Raw genomic sequence first — 13,216 nt, 5'->3', positions numbered from 1 at the left:
TATCAGTATACTGGTGAGATACAAGGATATAATAAAGTAGAATATACTCTATTATTTTCAAGTTGGTGTGGAACATTAAATAGTGATCATTGCCAAATCAAGTGAAAACAGCCTGGTTTTCCTTGACCTTTTCTGACCCCCCCCCCAAAAAAAACCATGGCCTGGGAACTGTAGTTTACCCCTCATGGATCTACAATCCCAGCGTCCTTCGCCAGATAGTTCCCAGGATCCTTTAAGAGAAGCCATATGATGTGAAATGCGACTACTGGCTGAGGAGCACAGAGAGAAGCCAAACCTCTGGCATTATATGACTACAGAATAATTTTTTTTTACTCAGAAAGCATTTTGGCACCACTCTGCAGGCAGGGCCGGATTTAGGTTTGATGAGGCCCTAAACTACTGAAGGTAATGGGGCCTTTTATATGTCCAGCTGTCCTTTGCCAACAGCAAATTGTCGCTGTTTTTTGTGTTGAATATATGCTGTATGGCAATTTATGGACCTAATAATAGGTATCTAAAGCCATTTGCACATAACAAAGTATGTATTTAATCAAAGTAATTGTTGAACTGAAATACAATTAAGAAGAAGTATATTAATAGTGAAATAATTATTAAGCACTAACTTAAAATGATTTTTTATTCAGGACAAACTTAATAATGCAAACACACTGGCATTTGGCAATAACAAAAGTTCCTTTAGAAACACAGTTTACAAAGACTCATAATCTAGTTTCTAGAAACTTGCTATAACATGAAATAATAATAGGTGATATATGGCGCAAAGTACTAATAATTATAAATAGCTCTTTTAAAATTGAATTAAGTGTTATAACCTGTACAATGCAATTGCAGTTAATACAAGCAGGCGGGGCCCATTACTTACATCATAGGAGCCTACACAACACAAAACACTGTTGCTGTATGTAGGTTTTATTTTATTTGTTTTTTTATCTTATATTTTGGAAATGTACATCCAGTTTCCCCTCCCCCTTTAATTTTTTTTGGGGGGCCCCAAGGGAGTGGAGTCCTAAGCTATAGCTTTTTTAGCTAATACGTAAATCTGTCGGCAAGTATTGGCCAGCTGTCTTGACCAGGCCATTTCCACCTTGTGTTGCTTCCTGAGAATTTTTACATAATAATAATAATAATAATAATAATAATAATAATAATAATAATAATAATAATAATAATAATAATAATAAACAAAATCCCTCTTCCCCTTCTAGAAGAAGAAGAAAAAATCCCTCTGCTGAGGGAAATTTCCTTCAGGCTCTAACATTTACCTGGTTGAACTCAGGTGCAACAGATAAGTGGATGAGCTCCCAGCTTACGGTCAAAAAAATAAAATGGCTTCTGCTTTCAAATCCCACTTAATTTGAGACGACACGTTCCTGCCTGGTGTGAGGGAGGCTTCAAGGTGGCTCAGAAGCCCCCTGTTGGCCTTTTTGACTAGTTAATAAAGAAAAAGAGCATGCTGGGGCCTAATTTTTATTCGTTCGCTGTGAGGAAATTCACCCACCCATTTGTGCTAAGGAGAAAAGGGGTGAGGCGATGATATGAAGGTCCCTTTTCAAAAGATCGCAAACGGTATACGCTCCACTATTTCTCTCAGTAATACGAATCGGAACAAGGAGATTTCATTCGGTCATCCAGGGGACGGGATGGGAGAAGCGCTGCTCTTGTTCCCGTGTGCAAGAAGAGAAAAGGAGAACTTTGGTCACCTTTTACAATATGGCGGACATTGGGCGCTCCAAAATGGTTGTGGTTCTTCTCCATTTTGCACCCCCTCAGCTCTGCACCCTCTGTGGGTCCACAGCACCCAATATCCAGCTCTGAGAAAAGGAGGCCGCAGGGGTGGAGATTGCAGCGTTGCGTGTTCTTTAAGGAATTGTTTTGCTTTCCATATATATATATATATATATAATTTTTGTTTATTTTCCATTTAATATTATACATTCACATCGTCGTTATCCACTATACTGCCCTGGCTCTTAGAGCCTATCAACTTCCTTCCCTCCCGCCTCATGGCTTTCAAAATTAACCTTTATATCTTTGCATTTTTTACGTTTTCCAATTCTAATTACACTCATTACAGAATGACTCAAAATTTAAATAAATATAGAAAGATAGGAAATTTCTCATTACAAGTCTTTCTGAGTAAATTTATGTGATATCTGAAATATTATTGTAAGCAATTAACATCACTATCAGAGCTGTCTGAAGACTTGGACTTGTTTTGTTTTGCTTTCAGGCAGCCAAACATTTGACCAGAAAACATCATGTTTTCAGCCTTGAAGTACCATGCAATAGACTACTTACATGAGGTACAATGGCTAAAGCTTGGCATTTTTTGCTCTCTGGGTAGTGTGATAACTGCATTTAAATATAAAGACCACTTGTTAAGTCACAGAAAGCAAGTATTTGGACTGTTTCGATTCACTTTTATTTTATTTTGACAGCATGGATTTAAAAAAATAGAACAAAATCTGGCAAACAAATAACTGCTCACATTTCATACTGTGAGGAAGAAAAATATTGCTTTTTCAAAAGGTCGCAAGGTTGCAGCGGCTAGGTAACCGCAGACTTGCTTAATACTTATATTTAGAATGGCTTGTGGGTAGAACGCTCATTAATAGGGCAGCTTGCAACTGAAATATGGCTTATTATTATTCTTTATTGAATTTATATATTATCTGTATGCTTCAGCAGATGTAGAACTAAGTTACACCTGCTAGTGGTTAGGATGTGGTTTTAACGCTTGAGTCAAGGCATAAAAATAACACAATTATCTGAAAAAAACCAACAGTCGGAGGCAGTTTACTGATTATTTTTTATAGATTCTTGCGTGCACATAAAATCCATTTTTGCAAAAGGAATACATTTTTGTGGTTTAATATGTTTTATAATTCACTTAATTTGACTCTTAATGTGCACATAGTGGTGTTGATTGTAATAATAATAATAATAATAATAATAATAATAATAATAATAATAATAATATGCCGCCCATATTGCAAGAGCCACACTCCATGACTCCCAACAAAATATTAAAAACACAATAAAACATCAACCATTAAAAACTTCCTTGGCATAAGTGAATGGATTTGCCAGCAGCATCTGATGTGGTTTTTGAAAACTTTTCAACCTATTTTAACATGTTTCATTTCTATTGCTTTATTACAGTGCCCCACTATAGCATTTTGCAGTGTTTAATGATTTGAAATGAGTAAAACAATCCAATTAAGGTTAAGAAATCCCTATAAAATTCAGTAGGAATGTTTAGCATGTGCTCAGGTCTCTTCTATTTAAATCAGTGAATCTTTGCTTGAGTTTTAGGAAAGTAAAATTTGAAAATGTAGGTGTTGGGTTTTTAATCAGTTTAAATGTGCATGCATGTAAAGAGACTGTGTACTAGGGAAAATAGCATGAACTCCAAATAAAACCACTGAATAGTTCCAATTGGGAAGCAGGGTACTACTTAATATGAGCAAAAGTGGAATACTGTAGTTGCACTCATAATGATGTCGTACATTTCTCTTGTGCAGAAAGTGGCTAGACAGAGATTTTCCTTTGAATTGTTCTCAATTCACATCCCTCCTGGTTTATATCAGGATAAAAATTATTGTCATAACAGAAACTTGGCTGATGATACATATAGGAGACCCTGGACAAGAGGTATGTTGTATCTGGCTTTCACATTTAAATTAAATTTTTAAAAAATTAAACAATCAGCTACAGATGAAAAAGAAGGATCATGAGAACTTGGCAAAGTTACAAAATGTATGTGAACAACTTTCTTGTGTTAGAAATACATTAGCCATTTTAAGCATCCTTTTGACTGATCACAGCAATTCAGTACAATCAGATGATCAAAATAATTGTTCGCACACCATAGACATAATAGCTATCATACCCATATTGTGTTGTATTTGTGGGAGTGAACACTGATTGATTTAGCTGACTGAATGGCACAGAATGCTATTCACAATCAATCCAGTTATTCAAATAAGGTTTATAGTCCAATTACTGTGTGTGGAGGGAAAAGTCCAAGTTTGTCCTAAAGCAAATCTTACACAGGCCCTAGGGATGGGGTAGGTTTGTGGGCAAGCTGAAGACTGGGCATTGTTCCATTGGGTAAAGAGTCCAATTAACAAGGTGACTGAAGGAAAGGGCCAGAGCAGAATATGAACTGAGAAACTGGAACCAAGAAACCAAGGATTTTTCGCAATGATTTTCATACTGTTTCTTAAGTATTTTTGTTTTGTTTTGCCGTAGTTACACCTGATCTCACTCAAATTGCTATGGATCGTCCTGTGCTTGATCTCTGGAATAAATATCTTGGCACAGAAGACTTCTTGGAGGAGTGAGTCCTCTTCGTTTATCATTACGTAGTTGTTGATGTGCTTGTATCCAAGTACAGTGGTACCTCGGGTTGAGTACTTAATTCGTTCTGGAGGTCTGTACTTAACCTGAAACTTTTCTTAACCTGAAGCACCACTTTAGCTAATGGGGCCTCCCACTGCTGCCGCGCCGCCGGAGCATGATTTCTGTTCTCATCCTGAAGCAAAGTTCTTAACCTGAAGCACTATTTCTGGGTTAGCAGAGTCTGTAACCTGAAGGGTATGTAACCTGAAGCGTATGTAACCTGAGGTACCACTGTAAATGTGTTTAAGATGGGATGCATGGGCTTTAAAAACAGAAATAAGAAATTCAAGGTGGTCTACATGGCTCTACACTTCCTCATTTAATCCCCACAACAACCCCCTCCACACACACACAGAAGGCAGGATGAGGTAGATAAAAGTAGGAAGTGTGAGGAAGAAATAAACCAGGTTGGCTCCTCCTCCTCGTTCATCACATTTGTCTTCCTGCAGTCCTGTCCTTCATGTGCATAAGGACTGAACTATATCCTGTTTTGCTGCTTTGCACTGTTTTCCTCGAGAATTTATATCATAAGTTTTCCACAGAATTTTGTACAAAGAAAGCAAACCAAACCAATGTACATTCTCTTATGTTATAGTATAGTCCAAAAAATAAAGTGAGACACCACAGAAGTAAACATTATTATTATTATTATTATTATTATTATTATTATTATTATTATTATTATTATTATTATTATTATTATCCCACCCTTCACCCTAATGTCCTAGAGCACATTACAACATTAAAACAGTTTAAAACAATTCCACAGGTTGACTTTGTTCAGTGAAATATAATGAAGATATATTTAATGAATGAAATGAAGTTTTCTGAGATGGGGGACAGAATCTTAATCAGTATGTTAAAATTACATTACAGAAAGGTGCATTAGGGGTTATCCAACTTTGTCATTCATGAAAAAGCCTTTTTATGTCTTCAGGTTGATACCTTTTAGTTTGATATATGAGAGACATGTTATTTTATAACATTCACATAAGAGTCAGTTAATGCTTTTCATAGGATGACCTTGTTCCTTTTGTCTCCTGCATTTAGTTAATTCTAGAGATTGTATTGACTTTCTGCTGACACTATTGTTATAAAGCCAAGAGTTTACTCAGAGAGCCAAGTAAATTAAGTTTCAGACATACAGTGATAGAAACAGGCAAAGTCAGTAAAAGAGGGCAACTTTAAAAGGAAGAGGCGTAGTCTTTAGATCAGATTCTTAATTTAGAAAACGCAGAGGCAGAAAGGCACATTAAGTCATCACTACTGTGGCCCCATTCTGTGCTGTGGGGTTATGAGACACATACATTTTTCCTCTTCAGCAATTTGTCATTGGTCTAATGTCCTTAAAATAACTATGGACAATGACTTAATTCTGTCTTCTTGCTGTGTGTCACCTGCAGTCTCTACTAGCACAAGCCTCAATGAATGATCCAGTCGTTGCAATAAAAGCCTGTGCTATGCATGAACATAGGAAATCTTACCCTTCTCTGAAATACACATCCTAGCTGGAACCACTATTTCCCCCTTGCACCTTTCTCTGGACTAAGGCCATGGGAACATCCCTAGCGGTAAGATAAGGTAAAGGGACCCCTGACCATTAGGTCCAGTCGTGGCCGACTCTGGGGTTGCGGCGCTCATCTCGCTTTATTGGCCAGCATGACTAAGCCACTTCTGGTGAACCAGAGCAGCCCACGGAAACGCCGTTTACCTTCCCACCAGAGTGGTACCTATTTATCTACTTGCACTTTGATGTGCTTTCGAACTGCTAGGTTGGCAGGAGCAGGGACCGAGCAATGGGAGCTCACCCCGTCACAAGGATTCGACCTTCAGATCAGCAAGGAAACAATAAAACCAACAAAACTGGAGTACTACTGGCAACAGTCTCCAACTGCACACGGCTATTCGCAAACACAGTCAAGCTGTTGATGTGAAAGTCCCAAGTTTGTCCTGATGAGACCCCTTTCTCCCTCTAGCCCCAGCAGAAAAGAAACAGTGACCACAAAGTATTTCAGACAGCCCGCCCTCTCCTCCTCCCACCAGGTTCCCATATCCTGAGTAGAAAAAGGGAAAGCTTATATTTATGATAGCTCTCCTTCTGGATGTCTCAAGGCAGGAACCTAACAAGGACCTCTTGACAACTGATCAGCTTGCTGCCTACCAGAAAAACCCCATAATTGGTGTCTTATTATCACAAGTGACCATGCACAAGGTTACAGTCGTTTTTCCTGTATGTCTCTAGATAGAGGCTTTTTTGGCTATTGAGATAATGCCTAGGCCAGTGGTGGCCAAACTTGGCCCTCCAGCTGTTTTGGGACTACAATTCCCACCATCCCTGACCACTGGTCCTGTTAGCTAGGGATGATGGGAGTTGTAGTCCAAAAACAGCTGGAGCGCCAAGTTTGGCCATACCTGGCGTACTCAGAAGGACTATCAGAGCCCCCCTTCTACTAGTTAAGACCAAGTGACCTTATGTGAAATTACTATGCTGCAACATGGAACATGTGATTAGTGCAGCAGCACATGACAAGTGTTTGGGTCCCAGCCCCTTCTGTAGCAGGCCATAGTAGCTGATCAGTATGGATATACCGTATATATATTTTTCCATCAACAAGAAAGTATTAACTTTCCACTTTTCAGGAAACCCACTTCAAGCACTCTCTTCCATGTCCATAATGAAGATATTGAAATTGTTCCAAGTTCAAATCCTGGTTCGCCTTTTGACATAGAAGATGCCTATGTGCTTATGAAGAATGAAGACAGTTATTTAAATCCTAAATATGCTCCAGTGGAACTTGAAGAGCCGGAAGAAGGTAAATGAGCATTCTGTACTTCACATTTCAAATACTGCGTTTTTTTCGACTATAAGACGCCCCCATGTATAAGACGCCTCCTATTTTGGGGGGACTCAGATTAAGAAAATGGGGAGAGATGGCCCAGAGTATAAGGTGCTCCCTAATTTTTGACATTAATTTTTTAGGGGAAAAGCCTAGTCTTATACATGGAAAAATATGGTAATTATCAATACAGTGCTATCTGTTGCAGAAATGTGAAAATTGCACATGCCAGAGAACCTGCTCGCCCATGTGTTATATATCAGTTACTATGTGGCTAAAAAACCGTGGAGCTACCTGTCTCGAAAGCTACTGCTGTTGTGTAACTTGCCTTCTCTTTTGCACACCTCCCCTGCCCTGATTTCATGCAAATCCAGGGTTGTGGTGAGACAGTCAAAAGTCTCTGGTGGGGGCTGCACTCTGACTTTATGCAAATCCAGGTATGTGATGTGGCGCTACAAATCCTACAATGGGGGCTTCGCAATGATGAACTAGTGCAAATGCAGTATAGAGAGATATAGATTTCTAAGACACTTTTCAGAATATGAATTGATCTGCAAAGGTATCTCATTACTTACTATTGTATATTTATTTCCATTTCTAAAAAGGTTTTTATATTGAAAATGAATTTGTTTCGATGGACTATTTAGCCCAATATGCTAAACATCTACCTACCCCGCATATGCTCTTGAGCCGAATAAACAAATTCCATGTACAGAAACCTTTCAGTGTACAGGAACCCCATTTCAATTTTCAAGGAGATAAGATAACGGAAGAGGACATCTTCAGGTACTATGTAACTAGATGTTGTGCAATAGGTGATATACATGATTAATATCTTAATATCTGGCCACAAATAATTTTTGTGCACATTTTTATTATTACTGATTTTGATCTTTTTAAACTAAGCTCTGACTTACATAAGCTTAATTTTATCTCATTGATCTTTCCACCCTTAATTCACCAACTTTTATAAAAACTGCCAAGAACAAACTGGTTTTGCATGCTTATCTGGTTTTGTAAGGGGGGAAATGTGTATGTGTTATTTAGTTGTAAAACAGAAAACTAAAAGGCATTTACTTGTGCTTTGATTTTAAAAGAGAGTGTTTTGCTTTCAAAATGAATGTGACATCTGAAATGAATATGAAATCTGAAGCAAAAGAGAAAGTACACCAGGACAATTTTGGTAAAATTTCCTTAAAGAATGAGGAGGTATGTAAGTTACTTTATTTAATCAATGGCGTGTTTATCATCCTTATCAAACTGCTATGCAATGATTTTGAAATTTACTCATGCAAACTATTTTAAAGTCATTTGCCATGCTTCCAAAGATACCTTGTTTATATATGGCTTCTGCCTGCCTTTCATTAACCTTAGATAATAAAAAGGTTGCATTGATAGAGTAGTAGAAGAGTAGTTTATAAAATCCTATGTGCTCACATATGCTAAAGCTCGGTGTGCAGCCAGAAGCTGGTGATAATGTTGAGCTTCACAGCATATAAAGCAGAGGTAAGGAACTTTTTCATCCTGGTGGATAGGATCCTGTGTTCCTTCATCCCTAAGGTGGCGTTGAATCAGCTACACTCCTCAGTTGCCTACTGGAAACTCTGGAGTGAAGCCAATCCCAGTGGGGCATGAAGTCTCAGCTGATCAGCACTGACATTAGGCCCTGGTTTTGGTGGGGGTTGGCCACACTCTGTAGTTACCTAATCCAAACAGAGCTTGCATTTGGATTAAAATTTAAAAGCTGCAGGCACAAGTCCCACTTGCTAAGGGACAATCTAGGTTGACTTTTAAGATTGTTTGCAGCTGTGTCTTTACCTGGCCAATATGGGATGCCATAAATGGTGTGAGATGTAGGATGTGTGGGTGTTGCTAGGGAGGAAACGACCTTGAAGGCCAAATTAGGACCCCTGATTAGGCCTGCAGTCCAAGGCTGAAGGGAGGGGTTAAATCCTGCATTAGGTGCATGTGACTGTTCCCAACAGGGAAAAGGCTCGCGCAAACCAAAGCAAGCAAGATTTCATCCCCACTCATCCAGTTCAGTTTAAGCAGCCCAGCATTCCTGTTTGAGCTCTTGACAATTGGGACTTAAAAGGAGAGCATATCCTGATGTCATAGTGATGTCAGATGATTAACAAGTAGGTGATTCTACCCACCAGTTATATTTTGCCTGCCAGTGGATGAGGAAATAGTGATCTGGGCTACAGGCCAGGAAAGGTTTTCTACCCCTGGACTACGCCACTTTTCCTGGTCAATTGGCACCCATTAAAGGTACTGAGATCTATGTGCTGAGGCTATTAGATTTGTTTTACTTCTGTGGTAAAACTAATAAATGATGCTTTTATATTGAGGTACTATATAACACTATTAAATAATTTTATACTTATCCAAGATTCTTTTAAAAATACTTTGCTAGTTCAAATATAAAACTCTCCAAGCTGCTTTGAGAAATATTATGTATGAAATAACTGTTTCAGGTTTTTTTAATCTATCTAGACAAATAGTGAGAATCTCACATGCTTGGAGCTAATCTCTTCAGAAATTCAGGAAATTATAGGAAATGAAAATGAGAATCTTAAAATAACCAGCGAAGGTAAGGATACAGAAAATGGTCTTCTAGCCCTAGTTCTTGGGTTTGATATTGCCTAGTTTCATTATTTTGTTGCTGGTCATTTTAACTGGTGAAAACAAAATAATCAATTCTCATTCTTTGTATTCTACAGAGAAAGACAATTCTTTCAATTTCATGATAATGTCTTTTTCAGACCTTGAGGTGAAAATTACTCCTGAGACAGAGAATTTGGAATCTTGTCCCCCACAAGAACTTTGTGCCAGTCAGAGCAGAAGTGTACTGGAACTCAGCAGGCCAGGTAGGACTTTCTAGACAGGCAAATCTGAGACGGCTGAGATATTTTGGAGAATAGCTATAGATCTATAACAGGGACGTCCAACTCCCAAGAGACTGCAATGTGACATCCCTGATCTATACTATACCTATATCTATAGTACATCTGAAGGACCGCCTGCACCCCCTTCATTCAGCCCAAACACTGAGGTCCAATTCCAAGGGCCTTCTGGCAGTTTCCTCACTGTGAGAAGTGAGGCTACAGGGAACCATGCAGAGGGCCTTCTCGGTAGTGGTGCCCATCAAATGTCAAGGAAATAAACAACTGACTTTTAGAAGATATCTGAAGGCAGCCCTGTACCAGGAAGTTTTTAATGGTTTGTGTTTTAGAATTTTATATAAGTGGTACCTCGGGTTAAGTACTTAATTCGTTCCGGAGGTCCGTTCTTAACCTGAAACTGTTCTTAAGCTGAAGCACCACTTTAGCTAATGGGGCCTTCTGCTGCCGCCACGCCACCGGAGCATGATTTCTGTTCTCACCCTGAAGCAAAGTTCTTAACCTGAGGTACTATTTCTGGGTTATTGGAGTCTGTAACCAGAAGCGTATTTAACCTGAAGCGTCTGTATCCCGAGGTACCACTGTACAGTGGTGCCCCGCAAGACGAAAAACTCGCTAGAAGAAAGGGTTTTCGGTTTTGCGTTGCTTCGCTAGACAAATTTCCCTATGGGCTTGCTTCGCAAGACGAAAACGTCTTGCGCTTTTTTCTTGAAGAGGCGCAGTTGCGACGGACCATGCTTCACAAGACGAAAAACATCGCAAGACGAAAAGACTCGCAGAACGAATTATTTTCGTCTTGCGAGGCACCACTGTATATGCTGTAAGCCACCCAGAGTGGCTGGGAAAACCCAGCCAGATTGGCAGGGTATAAATAATAAAAATATTATTATTATTATCTTTTTTTATTTTTGCATTCTGAATATCTGAAGCAGGGTTGACAGAGAAATGTAATTTAGAAATCAAATGTAACTATAAATAGTGATTGTTCTCAGATATTTTTTGTTCCTGCTGCAGAGTGATCTTAGCTTCTCTTCAGATTTTGCAAGGGAGAGAGCAGGTCTTCCAGGACTCACAGCAAAGATGGTTTTTATATACCTTTGCCTTTATTTTAAAATGTGCATTCTTTTCTTTAGTACCTTTTTTGGCTGTGGCTCCGATCTGGTGGAATGCTCTGTCACAAGAGACTAGGGCCCTGCGGAACTTGACATCTTTCTGCAGGGCCTGCAAGACAGAGCTGTTCCACCAGGCCTTTGGCTAGGGCACAGCCTCACTCCCTCCTTTGGCAATCTTCACAGAACTCTAGCCCAATGGTTGCCATCAATTTGATTTGAATTAGTTTTATAATGAAATGATTTTAGAATGTTGTATCATTTTATTGTTAGCCGCCCTGAGCCCAGCTTCAGCTGGGGAGGGCGGGATATAAATAAAATTTATTATTATTATTATTATTATTATTATTATTATTATTATTATTATTATTCTCCTCTTGTAGGAATTAATGCGAAATGCATGTTTTCCCATTTTTCACAGAGCATCAGACTTCCGTACCTAAATGTCAACAGCTTTCAGGTATAGAATTTCAACCCGACTACTTGCAAGGAGGTAACACCCCCATGGGTGAGACGGCCAAGGGAAATTCCCCCTTGGCTGGTGACCATGTGGGTCTGGCTGGCCAGAAAGGAGGCAGAGAGCAAAGATCCACAACTGACGCCCACCAGGGAAGCGGTGAGCGTCCATTGTCTGCACATGAAGACATATTGGAGTTCAGCCACCTGGAAAAAGATGACTGCACTAATTTAACAGAAACTTGTGCTAGACCATGTGTTTTAGAAGAATTGAACACAGATTTAAGCACTGGAGACGAGGTTCTTCATGCCAGTGTAGAAGTGGTCTCAAAAATGTCTACCTCTCAGATGGACAGTGAGTAATGGGCATTTTGTGAGCTGTTGTTTTTTCCCCCACAGAATGAAATGACAAAAAAATTGACTTAATAGACAGTCTTACGTTTTGTAGTTGATAGTAAAAACAAAATAATCAATTTTCATTCTTTGTATTCTACAGAGAAAGACAATTCTATCAATTTCATGATAATGTCTTTTTCAGACCTTGAAGTGAAAATTACTCCTGAGACAGAGAATTTGGAATCTTGTCCCCCACAAGAACTTTGTGCCAGTCAGAGCAGAAGTGTACTGGAACTCAGCAGGCCAGGTAGGACTTTCTAGACAGGCAAATCTGAGACGGCTGAGATATTTTGGAGAATAGCTATAGATCTATAACAGGGACGCCCAACTCCCAAGAGACTGCAACCTTCTCACAGAATAAAAAACTGGCAGTGATGTACCCTGGGGGGGGGGGGGGAGAGATCAGGTCAAAGTTGTTGAGCTTTTTTTTAGGGAGGAAAGTAAAAGGTGTTCACAAACTTGTTTTCAAAGTTGGACATCCCTGATCTATAGTATACCTATATCTATAGTACATCTGAAGGACCGCCTGCACCCCTTCGTTCAGCCCAGACACTGAGGTCCAATTCCAAGGGCCTTCTGGCAGTTTCCTCACTGTGAGAAGTGAGGCTACAGGGAACCATGCAGAGGGCCTTCTCGGTAGTGGTGCCCACCCTGTTGAACATCCACCCATCAAATGTCAAGGAAATAAACAACTATCTGACTTTTAGGAGACATCTGAAGGCAGTCCTGTACCAGGAAGTTTTTAATGTCTGGTGTTCAGCCACCTGGATAAATATGACTGCATTAATTTAACAGAAACTTGTGCTAGACCATGTATCTTAGAAGACCATGTATTTTTGCATTCTGAATATCTGAAGGGGGGTTGACAGAGAATTGTAATTTAGAAATCTCTGGAGCTCTGCCTGTGGAACTCTAAGGCTTCATATAAATGTAACTATAAATAGTGATTGTTCTCAGATATTTTTTGTTCCTGCTGCAGAGTGATCTTAGCAAGGGAGAGAGCAGGTCTTCCAGGACTCACAGCAAAGATGGTTTTTGTATACCTTTGCCTTTATTTTAAAATGTGCATTCTTTCCCTTAATACCTTTCT

General features: G+C 39.3%; 1 protein-coding gene across 9 annotated transcripts in view; it reads left to right on the top strand.

The window, feature by feature from the left end:
- The first annotated feature begins 183 nt into the window (after positions 1 to 183).
- SHOC1 (shortage in chiasmata 1) overlaps positions 184 to 13,216 on the top strand; it is a 40,978-nt gene continuing 27,945 nt past the window's right edge. The window contains exons 1-11 of one of the 9 annotated variants that reach the window (XM_081176064.1): positions 184 to 405; positions 2,252 to 2,324; positions 3,546 to 3,675; positions 4,276 to 4,363; positions 7,066 to 7,238; positions 7,868 to 8,048; positions 8,360 to 8,471; positions 9,759 to 9,855; positions 10,028 to 10,132; positions 11,696 to 12,085; positions 12,269 to 12,373. In XM_081176064.1, coding sequence (XP_081032190.1) covers positions 2,280 to 2,324; positions 3,546 to 3,675; positions 4,276 to 4,363; positions 7,066 to 7,238; positions 7,868 to 8,048; positions 8,360 to 8,471; positions 9,759 to 9,855; positions 10,028 to 10,132; positions 11,696 to 12,085; positions 12,269 to 12,373 — 1,426 coding nt within the window. In that variant the 5' untranslated portion in view covers positions 184 to 405; positions 2,252 to 2,279. Of the gene's footprint in view, positions 406 to 1,431; positions 1,588 to 1,754; positions 1,869 to 2,251; positions 2,325 to 2,551; positions 2,573 to 3,545; positions 3,676 to 4,275; positions 4,364 to 7,065; positions 7,239 to 7,867; positions 8,049 to 8,359; positions 8,472 to 9,758; positions 9,856 to 10,027; positions 10,133 to 11,695; positions 12,086 to 12,268; positions 12,374 to 13,216 lie in introns of those variants that run through there. The other 8 variants (XM_081176067.1, XM_081176066.1, XM_081176068.1 and 5 more) reach the window with 8 other exon arrangements.

The sequence above is a fragment of the Podarcis bocagei genome, assembly GCF_964188305.1.
Source record: "Podarcis bocagei genome assembly, chromosome: 17".
Taxonomy (NCBI): Eukaryota; Metazoa; Chordata; class Lepidosauria; order Squamata; family Lacertidae; genus Podarcis; species Podarcis bocagei.
Note: the sequence above shows the minus strand (reverse complement) of the source record. Positions and strands in the feature narration are given on the sequence as shown.